Source organism: Hipposideros armiger, unplaced genomic scaffold (genome assembly GCF_001890085.2).
Source record: "Hipposideros armiger isolate ML-2016 unplaced genomic scaffold, ASM189008v1 scaffold_314, whole genome shotgun sequence".
In the NCBI taxonomy this organism is placed as follows: Eukaryota; Metazoa; Chordata; class Mammalia; order Chiroptera; family Hipposideridae; genus Hipposideros; species Hipposideros armiger.
The window spans coordinates 1,618,222-1,639,114 of NW_017731664.1; the positions used below are offsets into that span (position 1 = coordinate 1,618,222).

Sequence of the window (20,893 nt, forward strand, 5' to 3'; positions counted from 1 at the left end):
TTCTCCACAACTAGACTGAAGAACAAAACGACAGCAACTTGTCTGTTCCCCTTCCCACAATTCCCCAGCACTGTTCCCATCCCCCAATTACCCAATAAAAATCTTTAAATAAAAAAAAAGAATTTAATATAACAAATCACCGAACTAATTCAGATTTAAATGAGCCACAGTACTACATTGACATAAACAGCATTAAAATTTGGCATGGCTGGTTTTCTCCTTGAGCAAAAAAGCTATAACTTCAACATCCAGAAACAGACAAGCATGAGGGAAAATTTAGCAGAGGCTATTTACACCAGCTTGGATACTGTGTTGGCCCCCAGTGGGATGACTGGTGCAAAAGAATAAAAAGTCAAAGCTCCCCAGCCTCTGTGCTAGGGCTCAATGTGTATCATTAGCTTTCTGAGTCCCATAATGGCTTTTTGTGATTCTCCAAAAAAGGATGATATTCCCTACTAAATTTTGTACTCTCCTCTGCCAGAAGTGAGCATACAGTGACTACAAACCTCAATGGAGCAACAGATCAGACCTCCTTTGGTAAATGTCTTGTACAGTTCTCTGAACAGCTTGTACTTCTCCTCAACAAGCTCAGTGTATCTTCCCTTCTGCATGTCAACAGTTTCAGCCAATGTGCCAGTAAAGTCCACTATGATATCAGTGGTGGTCAAACCATCAAGGGCTTCATAACAGCCAAGCAGCCTGGGGACAAATATGCAGGGTTATCTTTGTAAAATTATTTTTCCAGGTCAAATACATCTTGTTCCCAAGAATTAGAACAATCCCTTCCCAGCCAGACTTTACCATCTGGCTTTTCTCTAGGTACAAAATGACAGATATTTTGAGCTTATAGTCAGAGATTTCTAGGCTTAGGCTATGTTTGTGAAGTGCAGTCCACACAGAAACTTCTTTCTACAAGCAAATACTAGACAAGGAGAAAATCTGAGGCCATATGCCATTATTTACAGATTAGCAGCTGGAAGGGGCACCTAGGAACAGGTAGGGGGTTAACAAAAATCAGAACAGATGATTGCTCTCTGATTTAGAATTTCTCAGGACCAGTCTCAGGACCAAAGAAATACCTTGAATCTGACTGAGAGCCTATCCAATTTAAACTTTGGGGCTGGGCTGGGAGAGAATGCCAAGGAAATATGTGGCCTTCCTTTTCTCGTGCACTAGTCAACTCTCCTCCTTACTTTGCATAAGCTTTTTCCAACAGAGCATTCCAAAATTCATTCATGGAGGTGGAGAAGGAGAAAACCAGATCTCCATTGATGGTGGGCAGCATGTCATCAATCACCACTTCGGTCCACTCTCCAAAATGCCAGAAACGGAAGTGGAATATCCCAGCATATTTATCTAGTTTTCGAGGGTCCCATTCCTGTTCCTTATGGTTGGGAATTGTCTGGAAATATAAGAACATTCATTCAACTCTTATTCACTAGACCATATCCAAATACTAAGATTACAGTTGACTTCTCGCAAATCCATGTGGCAACAGGAAGCACGCTAAATGAATCTGGTTTGGATCTAGGTTGGGAAGTCCTAGGTAGGGCATTTTTTTCCCCACAAATGTTGCTTTCCCAGTTCTGTTTTGCTGAGGATAGTATTACCATGTCTGCCCTGAATACACACAGGATGACTGGGAGTAGCCAGTTAGAGATTAAATTATTGCCCACAGATAATCTATAAACTCAATCACTAGGAACTGTCTATTCATAGTTGCATGCTTAACCACATAAACAAGGCATTTTAAAAATCAAAATCAATCAAAATACAAGGCCCCCTGTGGTTTCAGTTTTTAAAAGCCCATCTTAGATATTTCATGTAGATTCTATGGAATATAGATTTTATTAACAATTTGAGTAAAATTACATTTAGGAAATTCTCCTTTTTCTATACCTTTATACATTAATCTTCTAAAATTATTTTTCTGAAGAAATGTTCTAACTTTGTCCAAAATCAAGTCAACACTTCATCGCTTTGAACTCTAAAATGCCAAAGGAATTCTTGTACTCTTAATAATTTATTAGAGCCTCTTTAAGGACCTATTTCCATCTTTACCACATTTTTGGTTATTCATATCTGTCAAAGACTTCTTGGAACCTACTAGCTTTATACTAGCTTTATACCCAGTAGGTACAGAAAATACAAGTATGCAGAGCTACTGAGTCAAAGCACTGCAAGTGGCAAAAGATCAACTAATATGTGTGACAAAGCATATAGAGTAAAATGTTAATGGTAGAATCTGGGTGAGTATATGGGTGTTTGCTGTAAAATTCTTTCAACTTTCTGTATTTGTGAACATATTCATAATAATATGGAAAGAGTTCACCTAGTTAAGACTCTGTCTGACTTCAAGATTTAGACAATCTAGAAAGTTATGATCTGACTTTTTCTGAAATTATTAAAGAAGACAATAGGTTGGAAACTGAGTGAGGTCCCATAGGAGAGGGGAATACCTTTGTCCAGTGAGACTCCTGAACAGCCAAACAGGAGAATGCAGAGACCATTGGCTTGTGCCCCAGTCTCCCTTGGATCAGCTGGTGGTTGCTGATGTTGCCCACAATCAGATGGGGGTCATCACAGATGTCCTGTGGATACAACAATTGGTTCTAAGAGTCTGGGAAGTGTTTCCAAAAAGTCAATGTGAGCTGAGCTAGGCAGGACAGACTTCACAGAAGAGGTGGGGTCAAAAGATGCTAGGACTTCCACAGGTTAGGAGGCTGTGAGGAAAAACACAAAGCAGTACATCATCTAGACCAGGGGTCAGCAAACTTTTGAGATGGAAGAGCTGCCAGGGGTCAGCAAACTTTTGAGATGGAAGAGCTGCCAGGGGTCAGTCAGCAAACTGCAGCTCACAAACCGCAGGCTCTGAAGTAAAATTGAAAGTAAAAATGAAACTATCATAGTTTTATTTATAATATTTTAAAGGATATTATTCACACAATGGTGATTATGTAAAATATATTTATGGCTCTTGAATAATTGTTAAATTGTTGTGAGGGACAAGATTGGCTCTTCCAGGGGTTGGCAAACTTTTGAGATGGAATGTACCCAGAGAGCCTCATGTGGCTCACTAGCCACAGTTTTCTGATCCCTGACTAGACACAGGAAAAGGGAAATGAGGGGAAGTGACAGGAGAAATGGAAGGAGGGCATGTGATGAATCAGGATGAGATGTGCTGGTGGGGGCTCTCAGACATAGCTATCACTAAGATGTGGAAGAGTTTTCACCACAGCAATAAGCTTTCAAAGAGGATAACTAGGAATTAGCCCATTATATTCTGATCCTACTCGTTGGGATGAGATTTTCCTGAAGCACCTGTGTTTGGAAGGGTGATTAAATTTAAGAGACAAGGTCTGATGGAGATTAACATAAATGCTTCTCCTTCTCTAGGAAAATGATTTCTGATACCTTACACACAAAGGCCTTTCCTAACATAAAGCAAAGGCAACAGTGGTCTCCATGGCAACTATAGAATTCCATATATTTTGATGAATATAGATGGCAATAGCACTAATAGCAGGTAGTAATAGATAGCTCACAGGAGCATTTCAATAGACACTCTTTTCCCATGGCAGATGTTCTGAGGGAACCTGAATAGACTGGGGACCATATTTGTTTGGGGTGTATGTGTGTGTCTTCCCCAAATACGTTATTAGTGGTGCCACTCCCACTGTGAGTAGAAAAATGAGACCCAAGTAGTACAATTACAACAAAATGTGATGAGGACAACATGGAGATATTTTCAGAGTATAATCAGTGCCTAGAGGATAGATCCCCAAAGTTTCCCTGGTGAGTAAATTGAATAGCAGTGGTAACACTCAAGATGAAGCCTTAGGAATGAGTAGAGTTAGGCAGTTGGACAGGGGAGGGATATGGAGACATAATCAGTAGAGAGACAAGCATGGACAAAGGTATAACAGTATCTATTCACAATAGCCAAGACTTGTAAACAACTGAAATGTCCATCAGTAGATGACTGGATTAAGAAACTGTGGTACATTTATACAATGGAGTACTACTCCGCTATAAAGAATGAAATCGTACCATTTGTGATGATATGGATGGACCTAGAAACTATTATGTTAAGTGAAATAAGTCAGTCGGAGAAAGACAAATACCACATGATCTTACTTATATGTGGAATCTAAAAAACTGAATGAACGAGGAAATTAAACAGAAGTGGTCTCAGAGATATGCAGGAACAACTGATGGCTGCTAGTTGAGAGGGGGTGGGGATGAGGAAGAAGGGGAAGGGATTAGACAGCATAAAGAGTGAACTACAATATTGCCACAGGGATATGAAAGACAGTTCGAGGAATATAATTAATAATGTTGTAAATATTTTGTAGGGTGTCAGATGGTCACATGTCTTGCTAGGGAGACCTCATCATGGATGAGATAGAGGCTTGATCNATATCTGAATATATATATATATATATATATATATATATATATATATGGTCATGGGACATGGAGTATAGTGTGGGAATGGAGTCAAGGGAATTGTAATAGATATGTATAATATTGTGGAGGTAAGTGGGGCGGCAGGTTGGGGTTTGTCACTTCGAGGGGTAAAAAGTATAACTATTGCACTGTGTTGTACAGCTGAAACTAATTATTAAAAAATGTGTATTTCACAATAAAAATTAATTTTAAAAAAGGTATAGCAGTATACATGACACCATATAATTGAAGACATGATTGTGTGACTCAGAGAGTATCAGCACTTGCGGCGTTCAAAGGCAGGAAATACCAATGAAGTCTTGAGTAGATGGAGAAAGATTCCTGGATGAGGCCCTTGGCTGGTACCTTGACATTCTACTTACACAGCAGAAACAAATCTTAGTCTAAATGGAAAGAATATCTAGACATATAGCCATGTAAAATTATTACAAAGGGACCGCTATATTTCTCTGGTTCTAAAACCTCTTTTTTTTAATGGACATAATTCTTCCTGATGGAGAGAATGAAACATTCCATCTCTTCTTTAAAAGCCAAAATAACTCTGGAAAAGAATAAGCATTCTGGGCAGGGACAAATCCAAACTAAAGATTAATTGGGCATAGCTCTGCCAAATGAGAGGGTTAGGTGGGTTGTCAGCTTTGATTTTTTGTTGTTTTTTTAAATGCATATCTGGTGTTTCATCATTTCCTTTGTGTCTTAGGAGAAAATTTCTATTTTACTAAATTTTTCTGTGGGTTGGGAGCTGCCTGTTTGTACACTAATTGAACATAAAGCAGGTGTGTTGGATGAACTAAATCCTAATATATATGCTTTCTCTTATTGTTTCTTTGTGCTTTCTAAGATGAAACTAAACACAGCTTTTTCTTTCTGGGTCAGGTGTTATCATTTTATTTGGTACAAAATGTAAAGTTATACAATTATTTCTTGGACTTAGATGATGCATATAATAGTTTCCTAGCATGGAAAACCATACAGTGAACACTGGAGTGTGAAAAAGTGTCTTTTAAATTCTTAAGGTAAATTATGGGTTTGTTTTATGTAGAGTTATTAGTATTTGGGGTTACATTATAGTGTCTTGAATTTCTACAAGACTTTAATTTTAAAGCAGGGATCTAGGCTCAGCCAACACTTCTGGCATGTCAGCTCCTATTCAAGATATAAAGGGTCACATAAATGAGTAAAAAGGCATGTAAACAGAAGTCAAATTGAGGAACTGGTTAATTATTCACTTGTTGACTTAAACTGATGAATATATATATATATATATATATATATATATATATATATATATAGTGTGTGTGTGTGTGTGTGCGCGCGCGTGCGTGTGTGTGTGTGTGTTTGTGCATGTGTAAAGCTAAGTGTAATCATGGCAGAATATAAATTTGGACAAAAAACCGACCAAACTTTCCATTTCCCCTTATAAACTGGCTCATGTCCCAGTTTTTCTTCACCACTTTTCATACATGAAGGATGGCTATGTAATAGTGAGTTCTAAAATATGATCAGTTAACAGTTTATAGACTGTCAAAACTGCAAGGAATTTTAGAGACTATTTAGTCAACCTATGTATTTTACAAATGAGGAAAGTGACTCAGAGAAGGGCAGTAACTGGCCCCTCCAGTCATCCAGCTACTTAGTAGAACTGGGATTGAAATTTTAGGTTCTTCAAAACCACATACAGTTATAGAAAAAAACCTCAAGACCTAAGCTGGTCCATCCATTTGGCTTTAGGTTTATCAGTGCACACCACATAAAGGGTAATATTGTGCAGCTCTTTGGGGACAGAGATGTAGCTACATCTCTCAGTCATCCATCCCTGTGTTTTATGGCTCTTTGCTTAACACTTACCTAAAAGCTTGCTATCATTCTGGAAAACTTGCTTAAGCCATGCCCTTAGCTTTTGGTTCCAGGCTAAATATCACCAATAGGCTTTAACCTGCTCAATTTAAAACACTAAATATGAATTGATCTCTTTTGAATGTGAGCACCATGACGTGTAACATGAGAGCAAATCTTTATTAAGTCACATTTTCTACCTCTTTAAGGAAGTGAAAAACTTGAATCTAGAAAGCTAAGAATCTAGAAAGGGTAATGAGTCAATGCAAATCTAACAGACAAATGCACATTTTGGTGACAAATTTGAAAACAATGAAATGGCTAATTATTGACTTTCCCCCTAGTTTTCAACAACTGAGTGTCTTCCTTTTGGAGCTAAGTAAGTAAGGCTGGAGAGATTTTTCTGTAACTCAAAGCTGAGATGCAGAATGCAGATGGGACATTTCAGCCAAGCTCTGTTGGAGTGGTAGGGAGCGGAGTTAGGGGAGAGGTCACAGCTCATATAGTGGGTGGCTTGGAAGGGAAGGGAGATTGCTGAGTCCCTAATGGCTCTCAGCTGTGTTGGCACAGTTAACGTGATCCTTGAACTTGGCTGTTTGTAAAAGCAGAATAATTTTTACGGGGAAAAAACACACACAACTAGGAAGTTGAGCACCAAGAGTAAAGCAAAGAATGGTCCCCACATACCCCCATCCTTAAGCCAAAGCCTTCCAAAGAAAAGCAACTTCTGTAGGAAATATGTTCCCTTACATGAGCATTGAGGGACCCTCCCATTGTCCTCACCTCATCTTCCTTCCCAGATACCTCTGGGGAGGAGGGAGGCATATAATTACAAGCCTTGGAGCCCTGCATATGTCACTCTATGTGGCTTCCTTTGTATCTACCACATCTACATCTCTAGACATTTTTTTAACATAGGTAAAGTTTGATGACAATAAACACTGTGGTACAGGGTAAACCTGAAGAATCGGAGTAAAATGAAAGACTGCTTAGAAAACCAGGAACTAGAAGAGTAGAGGCACTTTCAAAAGAGCTATGTGCAATCCAACAGGACTGGGGAGATGGGGGCATGGATACCTACAAGTGAGGCTGGCCCTGCAATAGGTATATTATGACTAAGTCCAGGGCTCTTAAATATTCCCAGAATGTTCAGGACCTGAGGGATTTGTGAGCTAGTCCAAGTAGCCATTGTCTTATCTTCAGAATATTGAACCATCTTCAGACAAAGCATTGATAGGTGAACCTAGGCTCAGAGACCAATGTTTAACCAACCTCTCAAGGAGTCCATTTTACCAGCTGTGGAATTTTGCTTCTGCATGAAGATATTGTCACCAATAAAACATTATCTTCTTTCCTAACCCTGCCAAGGAAAACTCAATATGGAGCCTGGGAATAAGATCTTAAGCCGAACTTCCAGTTCCAATTTAGACAACCAAGTCACAACGTAATATACCAGAGGTGACAAAAAAATGTATAGAAGTGGATACTTTGGTAAATATTGCTCAAGCAGTAGTTTGCAGTAATCAGAAGTGTTTGGATGCTGGTGGTAACCACTTTGAGCACCTCTTGTAATGGCAGAAGTCAAACATGACTTGTATTCATCTTTTGTTATCAGTATATATTGAGTATTACAATTTTAATACAGTTTTCCTTCTTAAAATGGCACCCTCTATGTTTTTATTTAACTCTTTAGACTTTTGCTAGGAGACCTCAGATATAAATCCCTAAATGCTTTACTGGGACGAGTTTATATATCCGTCAATGGAATACTGTTCAGCAGTAAAAAGGAACAAACTGATACATGCTAGAATATGGATGACCCTTGAAAACATTACGCTAAGCAAAAGAAGCCAGTTACTTTTATGATTCCATTTTAAGTGAAATGTCCAGAAGAGACAGATCTAGATAGGAACTAAAAGTAGACCCATGGTTAACTGTGACTGGGCAGTGGGGAGAGGGGTTTACTCACTGGAAATGTACATAGGGGGTCTTATTAGGATTATGCAATTGTTCTAAAACTGGACTGTGGTGATGTTTACACAACTCTGTAAATTTACTAAAAATCATTGCATTGTATACTTAAGACAGGTGAATTTTATGGTATATAAATTGTACTTTGATAAAGGTGTTAAAGTTTTTTAATGCAGATTTTAAAATAAATAGGATAGATGGAAAGAGTATGGGCTTATTCAACTCTTTCTAATTGCGTCAACATTGGAAAACAGGACTACTCAAGTAGGGGGAGCATGATTTATGGGAAGAAAAAACAATTCTTGAACAGTTGAGGCCCAAACTACTGTACATAAGTGTCACATTCAGCTGGGTGTTGGAAATTTCTACTAGTACAAAGAGAGAAATATTTCCTCCTTTACCCTTCCCACATACAATCTATCACTGAGACCTTCTGATTCTAATGTCTTCCCTCATCAACCTACCTTCCCATTCTTACAACCTTCACTTTAATCAAGAACCACACCACTGTCTTCCCACCCACTGTAGTGAACTGGCCCCTGGGGAAGGTATTCCCTAGTGGGATACCTAGGCAAGGACAATGGTAGTGAAAGCTGAACTCAAAACTTGACCAGAACTGACAGAGATTTTGTGTAGGTGCTCTTTCCTCCCCTACAGCTGGCTGTGCAGATCCCCATGAGGCCTTGCTCTGTTTTAGTCTGAAATTAGATGTGTCTTTCTCTAAAACACAATTATAGCTAGGCATGAGTCAGCCAGGAAAAAAAGCCAGAGGGGGGTAGAAGGGGAGAGTGGCTGGAAGGAGTTGGAGAAGAGATTTTCTGTGGGAATTTGGCAACCAAATTTCAGCCTAAAAATCCTACCTGCAATCTTATGATAAAACTGTAACTCAGTATAACTCAGCTCTTAGAATTTACTAAGACTTTATATGTTGAAGCCTCAGGAGGATAGGAAAGCCAAGGAACACATCTCAGGCAATATGCCTGTGTACCCAGTAAGCTAGGAGAGTAGCTGGGGCCATGGGAGCGCTGGAGGAGTTAAGGAAAAGTATTTTCCTCTGGAGGGTGTAGGCAGATGAGCTGGCATTAAACAATTGCAAAACAATTGCAAACACTCTTATAATCCCCGATTATCTAAAGTGTCTCCTTAGGACACAGCAAAGAAGTGGCAAGTGGGAATAAGGGGAACTGAATTTTGCCCTAGGATGGTGGGGGTTTAACTGGCATTGGTTGGTTCGATTGGCAGTGATGTTTACAGTCATGGCCGCTTATAAAGGCAGAGGCTTTTCAAAACAAAGAGGGAAGAGATAGAAAATACCAGGTTAATCAAGCTTCTTCCATTTCAGAGACTTTAGAAAATAGCCCTGGTTGAGTGTGAAACTATGTGGCATGCCAAGGGACAATAAGTTTGTAAGATTCCCTGCAAACCAGGGCCTCAATCTTTCCAATGAGGAGGGTGAAGCCAACGACCCATCTGGTCTTCCTGAGCCAATTCAGAGAGGCCCAGGGCTGTCTCTAGGCTTTTCTGATGGGAGGCCAGAGAACTCTGACGTGGTTCTTGACCACAGGCTTGGCCTCCACTCTGGCTGAAAAGAAATCCACAGCTTTTTGAGGAGATTCAGATGGTGGTCCAGAGCCTTGTTTTTTCCCTTACTCCCCACAAGAGGCCCTTTCCCCAACCACTTCAATCCACAATGATCTCTTCTTCTTCAAAACCTTACATGATTTACTGTCTGTATGCTTGAAAATAGCATTTCTTATATCTGGCATTAATTTATTATTTAACTGTTTGATAGCTCAATATCCATATCTTCAACTAGAATGGGAGTGCCTCACCCCAGGCCATGTCTGTATCTTACACAGATGCTGGCATAAAGTAGGTACTCAATAAGTGTTTCTCAAGTGATTCTCCCTTTGGGCTTAATTAAGACTAAGCTCACTGTATGCTCTCAAAAGGGAGAATTTGGATCAATAGCATCAAGACAGTAAGGAGAACTAACCAGAGGGAAGCAACCTATTTTAGCAAAAGAGACACAAACAACTGTGTCTCCCTAAAATGGCAGTATGGTAGAGTGAAAACTAATGTGGGCTTTGCAGTCAAACCTGGATTCAAATCCTAGTTAGTAGTCTGATCCTGGGCAAATGCTTACCTTTTCTCTGAGGCTCAGTTTCCTCATCAACAAAATGGACATAGTATCTAACTTTATCTTTTAAACTAGAAAAAATATATCAATATATTTAAAATACCTACCTTGCTCATCTGCACTTGTCTTATTAGGGAGACTACTTCATGACTTCATGGACAATGTAGATGCCTGACCACTAGGCTGCACTGTACACCTGAAGCTGAAGCTGAATAATATTGAATGTCAAATATATATATATATATATATATATATATATATAGAGAGAGAGAGAGAGAGAGAGAGAGAGAGAAAGAGATGATATTGATATAGATATAGATATTCAGAGGATGTGGAGTACAGCATAGGGAATAAAGTCAATGGAATTGTAACAGCTATGTATGATGTCAGATTGGGGAAGGGGTTGTCACTTTGTGAGGGATGTAAATGTCTAACTATTACATTCAGGTTTTGTACACCTGAAACTAATTAGAAAAAAAGATACCTACTTTGCTAAGCCATGGCAAATAAGAACAGAATGAAAAAATGTATAGAAAGCTCCAAACACAGTATCTGGGCCCATAGTGGGCATGCCATAAATGCTGACTCATTTTCTACCCATCCCCATTCACACTCTCTTTCTGGAAGAGGTAATGCTTGCCTTATAAGTGACATGGAGTATTGCCACAGTTATTAATTTTGCCTTTCCTGCTAATCCACCTAGAATTCAATCCACAGAATTTGAAAGATGAAGTCAAAGGACAAAGGACTGAACAAAACAGAGGAGGAAGGATGTGTCAAAAGACTGGCTAGTATAGGAAGCACTGTCAGCTTGGTTCGCATCTGGGGAATGGTTTCATGTGAGCTTGCAATTTTGCTACCCATTGGATCTCCTCCCACCTCCTCCAGAACCTCACTCCTATTAATCATTCCTTCTTTCTTCTGTGTCTTCAACCTCTTCTTCTTTACTGTTTACTCCTCAATCTATAAATGTGTTCAAGTCTGTCCTATTTATAAAGATCCTCCCCCAGAAAACCTCCCTTGATTTCCTGCCTCGTTTTTAGCTACTTCTGCCTTACTGATCTCCTTTCTTTTATACCCAAGCATCAGAAAAGGGTGGCACCCCTCATTATCACCATCCATTCATAAGAGTGGCTCCCAGACAACTTAGCTCTATTTTCTCCATGCATTTCTGGGAGGGGAGGGATCTTCCCTCTCTGCATACCCAATTAGTGCCTAGTGAACATTGCTCATGTTTCCCAGGTTTTATTGTAGGTCAATGATATGCAGGAATGTCAACAATTAGAGGCACATAGTCAGAAGGAGTATAACCTTCTTTCTGATGGAGAGACTTCTCCAGGTCTGATACTCTCAATAGCTATCATACTTTATGGGCAAAACCTGAGACATGTCATTTGAATCGCATAGAACACAGGAGGCTTGAAAGTTACCCATGTATCTTGGCACCTCCTGGTGGCAACCAACATAAACTGAAGTAGCTCTTATTAGAACTCCGTTTACAAATTTAAGCTGTGGAAATTGCAACTGAAGAGTGATAGCTTGTTTAGGCATCTACATAAGCTCTCACTCTTCAGTTGCGATTTCCACAGCTTAAATTTCTGAACAGAGACATGTCTAACTATTACATTGTTTTGTACACCTGAAATTAATAATAAAAAAAGAGTGTTATCTTGTTTACGGAAGAAGGAAAACCTTGAGTTGCTGACTGACGTGGTTCCATAATAGTACACAAAAATGCACACCACTAAGTAGGATCATAGTATCTTCAGGATATTGTGAAGGTCCAGGAATTTGCATTTTGTAATAGCCCTCTGTGGCCTATATTCCTGGTCATCCACTTTGGGAAAGAACCCAGGTAGCCCATCCTTCTATCTAGTTATACCTTTGAGACATAGCAAGGTTGTGATTTATTCTCCAGACTCTATTAGCTATCATTTAATGCATTGAGCTCCCACTTGTATAGGACTTCTGAAGGGATCCTGAGGCTTGTTTCAGAGACAACATAGAGGTGTTCCACAAAGAACCATAGTAATTATTAATAGGTGGTGAAGAGCTGCAGTCCTACTTGGATCCCACTTGGCTAATTGTGGGAGGATACTGGTGATGGTATCCAAAGAGAAGCAAAAAAAACTCCCTCCCCAAAATGCAAAGTCCATTTTCTCCTTATAGAGTTTATTTCACTTATGCTCACCCTATAAGGAGTTGTTCTCCTCACTTGTGTGAGATTATCTTGAAGTTGCTATGATAGGTAACTCAGGAAAGAGACACATTTATTGTTTTTTGAGTCACCATGTTTATGTTTATTCAAATGATCTTCCAAATTAAAACAATCATGGTGTATTTATTTTTTGTTGTTCTTTTAAAATGACTAAATTTGACTAAAATTTGATTCATCAAACTAAAGCCAGAAACACAGATTACTAAAACTTCCCCTTTAAAGTTGTCTCCTAAATTGGTCTACATGAAGGAGGCTGTGTGAGCGAAATAGAGGACCAAGTAGAGTTACGATGAAAGAGATAAAGAGGGAGACAGAAATTGAAAAAATAAATTTACCTGGGGACGTTTCCACACCACTTTTCCGGGAAGCAGTCGGTTGTAAAAAAGTGAATCATTCTCAGGCAAAAAGGTTGGATCACAGAAAAGTCTACCATCTTTGATGCATTCCTGCTTCAGTTCCTGGTACTTCTGGTCTTTGAAGAGCTTCAGAGGAGGACCCATAGCGTCAAACTGTCTAGAATGAGAAAAACTGTTGTTATTAGAGGAAGTTCTCAAGTCTTTTAAAGATTACCTGAGATTAGACAAATGGTTGTTATCCCAGTGACTTATTCCTGCAGGTGGACACTTCAAGTTTGGTTTCAATGGAAAAGTCACCATTTACATGGAAAGATGGGTCCAGGTTCTACAACTAATTAGTTTGGGTCTTTGGGTAGGGCACCTAAACCATTCTGTGGCCTCAGGTTCTTTATTTGACAAATGAGGTAATATGGGCCTTAATAATCTTATTGGAAAATAAATAATAAATGCTAAGATTGCTAGTTAAATGTGAGTCATTATAATTTAAAGAACAATCTTCCATTTTACACAGGCAAGGAGAAGTTCATGGCAAATAATTTGAAGATGGAGAAATAAATCACTTTACTATATTCAGAATAAGTTAGTGCCCTGAGGGGCCACACACTTTGTGCTCGAAGGGAGAAGCAGCCCCTTTCACTTCTAACAAGCCCATTCACACAGTCCCTTCCCTTTTATTGTTAAAGATTTTGCACTTTTATCATTGGCCAGGAAGGCTAATGTAAGAAACAGAGCTGAGCAAATGACCTCCAAAGACAAGGAAAGATAGAAAGATTGTGTGTGGCTTTCTTCTTCAAAGTTTAATGTGTAATCATTTTCCCTTGATAAATGGCAGACTCTGAAATTCAATTACACTGATTTTGTGGACTCTAGATTCTTATCCCATGGCAATACACTGCTGCTTCCTTTAAAAACAAATCTCACATGACTAAATAGAGAATTAATATAGTGGCTCTTCAGGCAATGTGTATTGGAGTGTCCCACTCTCAAATGCCCCTAACAACTGTTTTTTTATGAGGAGATTTGAAAGGCAAATTTGGTTTTAAATAGCTCTGGGGTCATAATAGGATTTTCAATGCCTTTATTTGATTCACAAAGATGGATTTGTAATGATTTTTATGATCCTCTCATGGCATTCAACAGTAAATAAGAGGGGGGTTGTGAAATATACATGGCATCAATTATTTAAAAATATTTTTTAAGGATAACTATATTGTATAATTATATGAAGGTACAAACTAAAAAATCTAAAGTCAGAGTATCTGCTAAAAATGGACAAAATTTGAAAAAAAACAGCTGATTATCACTTTAAAGAGTAATAAAGCAGTAGTTGCTATTTTATAAAAATTATAATGTTAGACCTCTCTATCTTATTTTATGTCCTTTCAGTATTACATTGAAATGCCTTATTGATAGAGAAGTCTCCCAATTTGAAAACCATAAAATATTTTAATTTAATGTTATTTGCAACCTACAATATTTGTAAACAAACATAATTTTTCTGAATCCAAGTATTAAGAAGTTGGAAATAACCAGTTTTTCCATTGACAATTGTTTTTCAAATTGAAGGCTATAGGACACTGCAAAATACAGAAATGCCTTCAGCCATCAGATTTAAGTCCGCTCACGTGTTTTAAATGTTAAAATGTATTTCATTGTATTTGAAGTCATGGATGGTATCAGTAATAATTTTTCATTAAACAGTATCAGCGTTAATCTGAATGCTTGCCCAGGCATTTTTTCTGGAGCCTGTTACAAATAGACCCCAATATTCATATGTGCAAAACTTATAACAAACACTGCTGTGCCTCTTGTTTTTTTCCTGGAAAGTTTGGTGGGTTGTCAGAGGCTGGAGACTGTAAATGTGGGATAGCCTGGGGCAATTAGGATATTTAGTTTGCCAGAACTTCCTAGTCCCTGATCACTTTGGATAAATGAGTATTTCCTGTTCCTGGGAAGGCCCTCTTCCCATCAGGCTCCCTTGCTACTCAGTCAAATGTCAAGGCAAGCAGGAGCCTATAAAGATGATACTGTTATAAAAAAGGGCCTGTCTACATGCTGAAGCAGTATAATTTGAAAAGAAAATCAAGTTTGATTGCAAAAATCAGTATGATCCCAGTAGGCTCTTTCAGAAGCAGAATGTACAGCTGGTATGGACAGGTCAAGCTTTTTGACCTGCATTTCGGGGGTGCACGGTAAATAAAGACTAGCAGGCTATCAGCTTGAACTCTGACAGATTTTCATTAGAGTACAATTGTAGTCTGACTTGCAGAGTAGAATTGACCCCCATTCTGACTAGGTTATTAATACAACTGTGTTTCATTTGCTGTGACCTTGGTTTTTTTGTTCCTCAATTTTCTCATTAGGGGAATGGGGTTATCTACTCTGCCCTTCTTACACTGTGGCTGTACCTATTGAAATGGTTAGTGTAAAACTATTTTGAATCAGTAGAAAGAGCTCCATAAATGCAAGATACACATTGTAAGCCCTCTCGTTGCCTGGCACAGAGCTGGGCACATAACCCACTGTTCAGCAAATATTTGTTGAATGGGTGAATGTCTTACACAGAAAATGAATGTTTATATGGCAAGTCATTGTTGGAAATGTATATTTTAGTTCACGTTCTCTAAGCATGGCACCCATGTTTAGTAGATATTATCTGTGCCCTTCATTTTGTATCTGCAGAAATGGCAGCTCAGAGAAGGGGCACCTAGAAACCTGCACAGCCGACTCAAACCTGGGTCTGTGTAATGCCAGATGTAGTGTGCAGCTTTCCATCATACCACACTGCTTCTTTCGGTCACTGCCTTTTCAAAGAAGGGGTATATATATTGTTTAGCTCAAATAAGGAAAACCCTTCAAAGCAAACATCATACCTAACTTTGAGGCATTCTGCCTAGAATTCATTGTCATGGTGGTTATTAAAAAAGTTTCTTATTTCCATGGCTTGATCATCACTGGAGAATCTGAACCCTTCACATCTGAGGGTTCATCAGTTAACCTTCAGAAAACTTTGAAAACCCAGAAATTGGTTACTTGGGTTTGTCAAACAACTTGCCCTGTCAAAGGATAGGAGAGTGGAGAAGGAAATTTTCTTGCTTTGCTATCTTGCTGCACTCAACTGTGAAGACACGTGTGCCTTCAGGTTAACAACCACATACTAACAAAGTCGGTAAACAGAATCAAATCTCGGTCTTTTAGCTGTGGAGGCAGGATGTTGAGTACAGCATAGAGAATAGAGTCGATGGAATTGTAACAGCTATATAGACTGTCAGAAAGGTAGATTGGGGGAGGGACGTTATCACTTTGTGAGAGGTGTAAATGTCTAATTATTACATTGTTTTGTATACCTGAAACTAATAAAAATAACTAGGGTTTTTAGGAATAGAGCTCTAGCTAACAAATAGCTAACAAAGGGAATATGCACATCTAAGAAGTGGGACGCTGTGTCCTGAGGGCAAGTATCATGGGGTGGTTGGGTGAAGCAGAGTGTGGGGTTTTGCACTGAGCAGTACTATTTTAATTGGGACCCACCACCTAGCGGTAGAGCTGGAGGAAGGCTGAGTGGATCTAGGCAAATGGGAGGGGTGGATGCAGAGTTTGGAAAGTTGAGAATTGTCAGGGAAAGTTGAGGGAGACTCCTTCCACATAGGACACAAGGCTGCAGGAAGGAGAGAAAACGTTTGCTACTCACTGCACTGGAAAGCTTGGGGAGCTGGGCAAACTCTTAAGAGGACTATCACTTGTTTTTTACCTGTGGGTTAGCTTGAAAATAGAAACCAGATTTTCCTCTAAAAAGTGAACTCTGCCTCCGTTTATTAAAGAGAATTAGAACTGATAGAGGAAACCCAGTCTGCAGTTTAATACAAACTGCTGTTGGATTGCAGTGAATGAGAGGGTAAGGGAGGGTATTTAAGGGGGAGAGAGGGAAAGAGCATGGTTTCAGGGGTGCTGCTCCTGGATAGTTTCTCCTTTTCCCCAGTTTTGCCCTTGTGCTATACTTGGGACAAAACCGGAGGTAAAGGCAATTAGGAGTTTTTACAAAGCAAACTAAATATAGAAGACCCAAGTCTGCTCTGGCATAAAGTAGAGTTCACTTCAGCCACAATCAACAGTTCCTTTCCTCACACATGGGGGTAGTGTGTTGAGAGAAATGGGGATTGGAGAAGGAGACAGAATAACAATTCAGCACCCATATTACACAGAGAATAGTGCTTTCCATGTCTACACAGGCAGTCCACTCACATCTATGGATAGGCATCTACCAGGAGACATATGGCTGTTCAGATTCAAATTGTTAGCCAGATATTCTGGGGTCTGAAAAGGACCATAAAAATTCTCTGTTCCAGCCTTATGTAGGACATATCTATTCTGCCCAGAGAGAAGACTCTGTTCAAAGAAATTAGAAGAAAAACAAGAGCACACACCTTTCTTTAATTCCATTGTTGAAAACCGCTATCAAAAAATAAGAAGCAAAAAAACCCCAAAAGAAGCAATTCAGAATCATAAAAAAACCCCAGGTGGTCAGAGGATCCAGGATCAAGTCCCAAATACTGCCATTTAATGTACGTAATATCTCTGTTCCTCAGTTTTCCCATAAGCACAATGGGAATATGATGGCTGTCCCCTACATCTCTAGGTGTTATTCAGGGAATCTAATAAAATTAAGTACATGAATATACTTATTAACTGTCAAGGATAAGATTAATGTAAGACAGTAGTATTAGGAAACAGTCTTTATGTTGGAAAATTAAATCCCTTTTCTGTTCTTAGCAGAAAATGAGGAGATTTGATCACATGCTTTAAATAAGATACTCAAGGACATTTAAAAGACCAACATAAAATGGCTTCTCCACCATTCAATACTGCCTCTCTTTTCCACCTCTCCTTTTTGGTTGACTTGCCCCAATACCCGTTTTTTCCCTCTTGCATGAATAAGCTCATCCTATAAGTCTAATTTTATAGCCTTTCAAGAATCTATTCCCAATTTTTATAGAATGTGATGCTGGAAGGACTCTTAGAAATCATTTAACCCAAATACTTACTTTCACTGGAAGGTGAAGGGACTTGCCCAAGGTTGCATAGTTAATGACATAGCTGACACTAAAACCTGGACTGGCTGGCACTTTTCACCACAACTTTTTAAAATGGGGTGGGGGGACATGTGCAAACACAAAACCTGAAGACATTGCTTTGGAAAATTCTCATTGTCTTCTTCTTACAAGAATGTACTTAAGAGTTTTATTTTTGAATTGCAAGCTGTCAGAAGGTGAGATGATTTCAAATCAAGGCTAATCAAAGAAACACTGTTTTGGGGTCACAAAGGGGCTTTTTCTGCCTTTAATTTAGGAACTGAAACCTCCCAAGGATACATAAAGCTTGCTTTTTAACCTATTCCTGACTACACAAGTGTGTTTAGACTTTTCCCTAGACTGCTGAGGACTCTAAGGGTAAATAAAGACTGCTATTCAAATTCAAAGTATTCACACACACACACACACACACACGCGCGCGCGCATGTGCACACACGTACATGCACGCAAACTGCTAGAGGAATAAAAGTTTAATTAACAGCCCCCAAAAGAATCTTTTTAAAAAATTCTTTTAGAATATTAAATATTCTTCATTTCACAACAAAGATTAGCAAATGAGACATTAGCCAAATTTCAATAAAACATTAGTATAAACCAGGATGCTTTATCCTAAAGCCAGAGGTGACTGTCAGGAAGGTAGAATTTGTTTACTTTTCCTCTGTGCTTTTCACCAAACTTCAAGCTCTAAATCCTCACAACCAATGTTCAGTTGCAATGCTCCAGTCCCTTTTTTGCCCTTCCCTGGCCTACTTTGGTCAAGTAGCCCAGTTAAACCCCTAGAACACCAGTGGCAGTGGAATGTGCTCAGGGTGGGAAAATAGAGCACCAACTGAAAATTAAAGTTTAATCCAAAGCAACAATCAGAGAAGAACAAAACCAGGCCAGCCAGGGGCTGAAAAGGAAATAGCCAAGATCAATCTGTCACCAGAGCAAGAAGATGCCTGGCTGTGCAGACAGGACAGCCTCTGCTGCCACTCCCTCCTGTCCAACAGTACACAGTTCGTGCACTCCACTTCCAGAGCTTAAAGGACTTTTGTACACAGTGTAGTTCCAAGATTTTGCCTGCATTTCAATAATTTGCCCACAGCTGTGGGTTAGCAAAAGCTGGAATGAAGCCTTGGCAGTCAGCTTGCCCTCTCATTTGCCCAAGGAAGGTTTGTCCTTTCTTACCAGGGATTTCGGATAACAGGAGACAAAAAAACCCAAAACAAACAAACAAACAAAACAGAAATCACCAGAACAATCTCATTGCCAAACAACCACAATCACTCAACATCCCCCCCAAAGTAACAAATCAAATAATTCCATTAGTTTGGAAGCTTCAAAACTACTATTACACATGCACATTGGATTCAGACAAATCATAAAATTATAGTTGTGGATTTTGATTAACTGTAAAGTTCAAGTTTCATCATCTTTTTTATACACCAAGTTATCCAACAAATAAAATTCCAGGACAAGTTTGCAAATGCCCTCTCTACTCACCTGAGTTATCCCACTTTCTGCCGCCGCCGCTCCAAGCCGCCGCTCCTAGCCGCCGCTCCTAGCCGCCGCCGCTCCTAGCCAGGTAACCCCTACAAAATCGGTTCAGTTAATGCAGCTGAACAAAGATTCTGGCTTTCTTAACCTGAAAACTATTTGGGCTGTACCAAGCTTGCTCACAGGGGGAGGTGACTCGCAGAAACTTCAGGAGTCTTTGCCCCGCCTAGCAGTCAGAAACTGATCCCTGTAGTCAGAAACTGAGTCATGAGGAAAATCTGGAAAGCACCCCTGCCAGATGTGCAGATGGCATGCCCACTCCGGACCCACCCACCAGCAAATTGGAAAACCCAGGAAGCCACGTTTGAAAGCTCTTTCTCTTCCAAGGAGAAATAAGACTTTTCTGTCCCAGGGTTAATAGTGCAAACATAGACATTACTTGAGAAACAGCATGGCAAGAAAAATCTTGAAGTGTTGGCAGTTCTTGTGGGCTAGGCTGCAGACATGGTCCTTGTACATGGAACTATGATAGTGATGAGGACTTCAGCAAGCGAGTGGGAGCGAAAGGGGAGCTAATGGGGTGCAGGAAAGAAAAGGTTGCTCTGTGAAGTAACAGGTTACATTTGGTCAAGGGAAGAGAATAGGAAGCATTAAGAGGGAGGTGAATGGAGTTTGATTCTATGGCAGTTGTAAGCATCTTAACTTCTAGCAACAGGGCTGTGGAGATTTTGCCTGGCAGTGTTAGGTAAAAAGCAGAGTATATAACTGTGTTTTCTCTGAAAGACCAACAAAGAGGCTTCATTCAACAGGATCCTATGAAATACTATACTGCATCCCAGTCAAGGACCTGTTCCTTGAGACATTCACTGAGACACAACTCCAGGGATAAAATTCTCAAGTTGTTTTAATTGTTTTAGTTTTTACATGTCATTTAATTTTCATCTCATCCCCCCCCCCCCACACTCCCAACCAATGTGGTGTTAAACTTTTGACCTGAAATTACCACCCTTATCCCTGCCTTAATTCTTCTTTTGGAGAGTCAGCGAGGAAGGGATGGAGAGAGGGAGAGAGGGAGAGAAGGAAAGAGGGAGAGAGGAGAGAGAAGAGAAAAGAGAGAGAAAGAAACACAAGTGAGCAAGGGGAAGCCTAAGAAGGAAAGGAAGTGTGCTCTCCCTACTCACTGGCCCCATACCAATATTTTCATGCAACATTTGAGCAGTTTTATAACTGGCCTCTGAGACTTGCCACTTCACATTTCCTCATAGCTTCCTCAGAGCCTTTTCTCCCTCTATGCCAAGACAGAGTGCAAGACAGAGTCCAGGAGAATTAGGTC

General features: G+C 39.6%; 1 protein-coding gene across 1 annotated transcript in view; it reads right to left on the bottom strand.

The window, feature by feature from the left end:
- CAPN6 (calpain 6) overlaps positions 1-19,756 on the bottom strand; it is a 25,968-nt gene extending 6,212 nt beyond the window's left edge. The window contains exons 1-5 of the mRNA XM_019660205.1: positions 19,567-19,756; positions 12,971-13,148; positions 2,460-2,591; positions 1,194-1,402; positions 507-699 (exon numbers count right to left, since the gene is read on the bottom strand). Of these exons, the coding sequence (XP_019515750.1) occupies positions 507-699; positions 1,194-1,402; positions 2,460-2,591; positions 12,971-13,135 (699 nt within the window). The 5' untranslated portion in view covers positions 13,136-13,148; positions 19,567-19,756. The remainder of the gene's footprint in view (positions 1-506; positions 700-1,193; positions 1,403-2,459; positions 2,592-12,970; positions 13,149-19,566) is intronic.
- Positions 19,757-20,893: the final 1,137 nt, after the last annotated feature.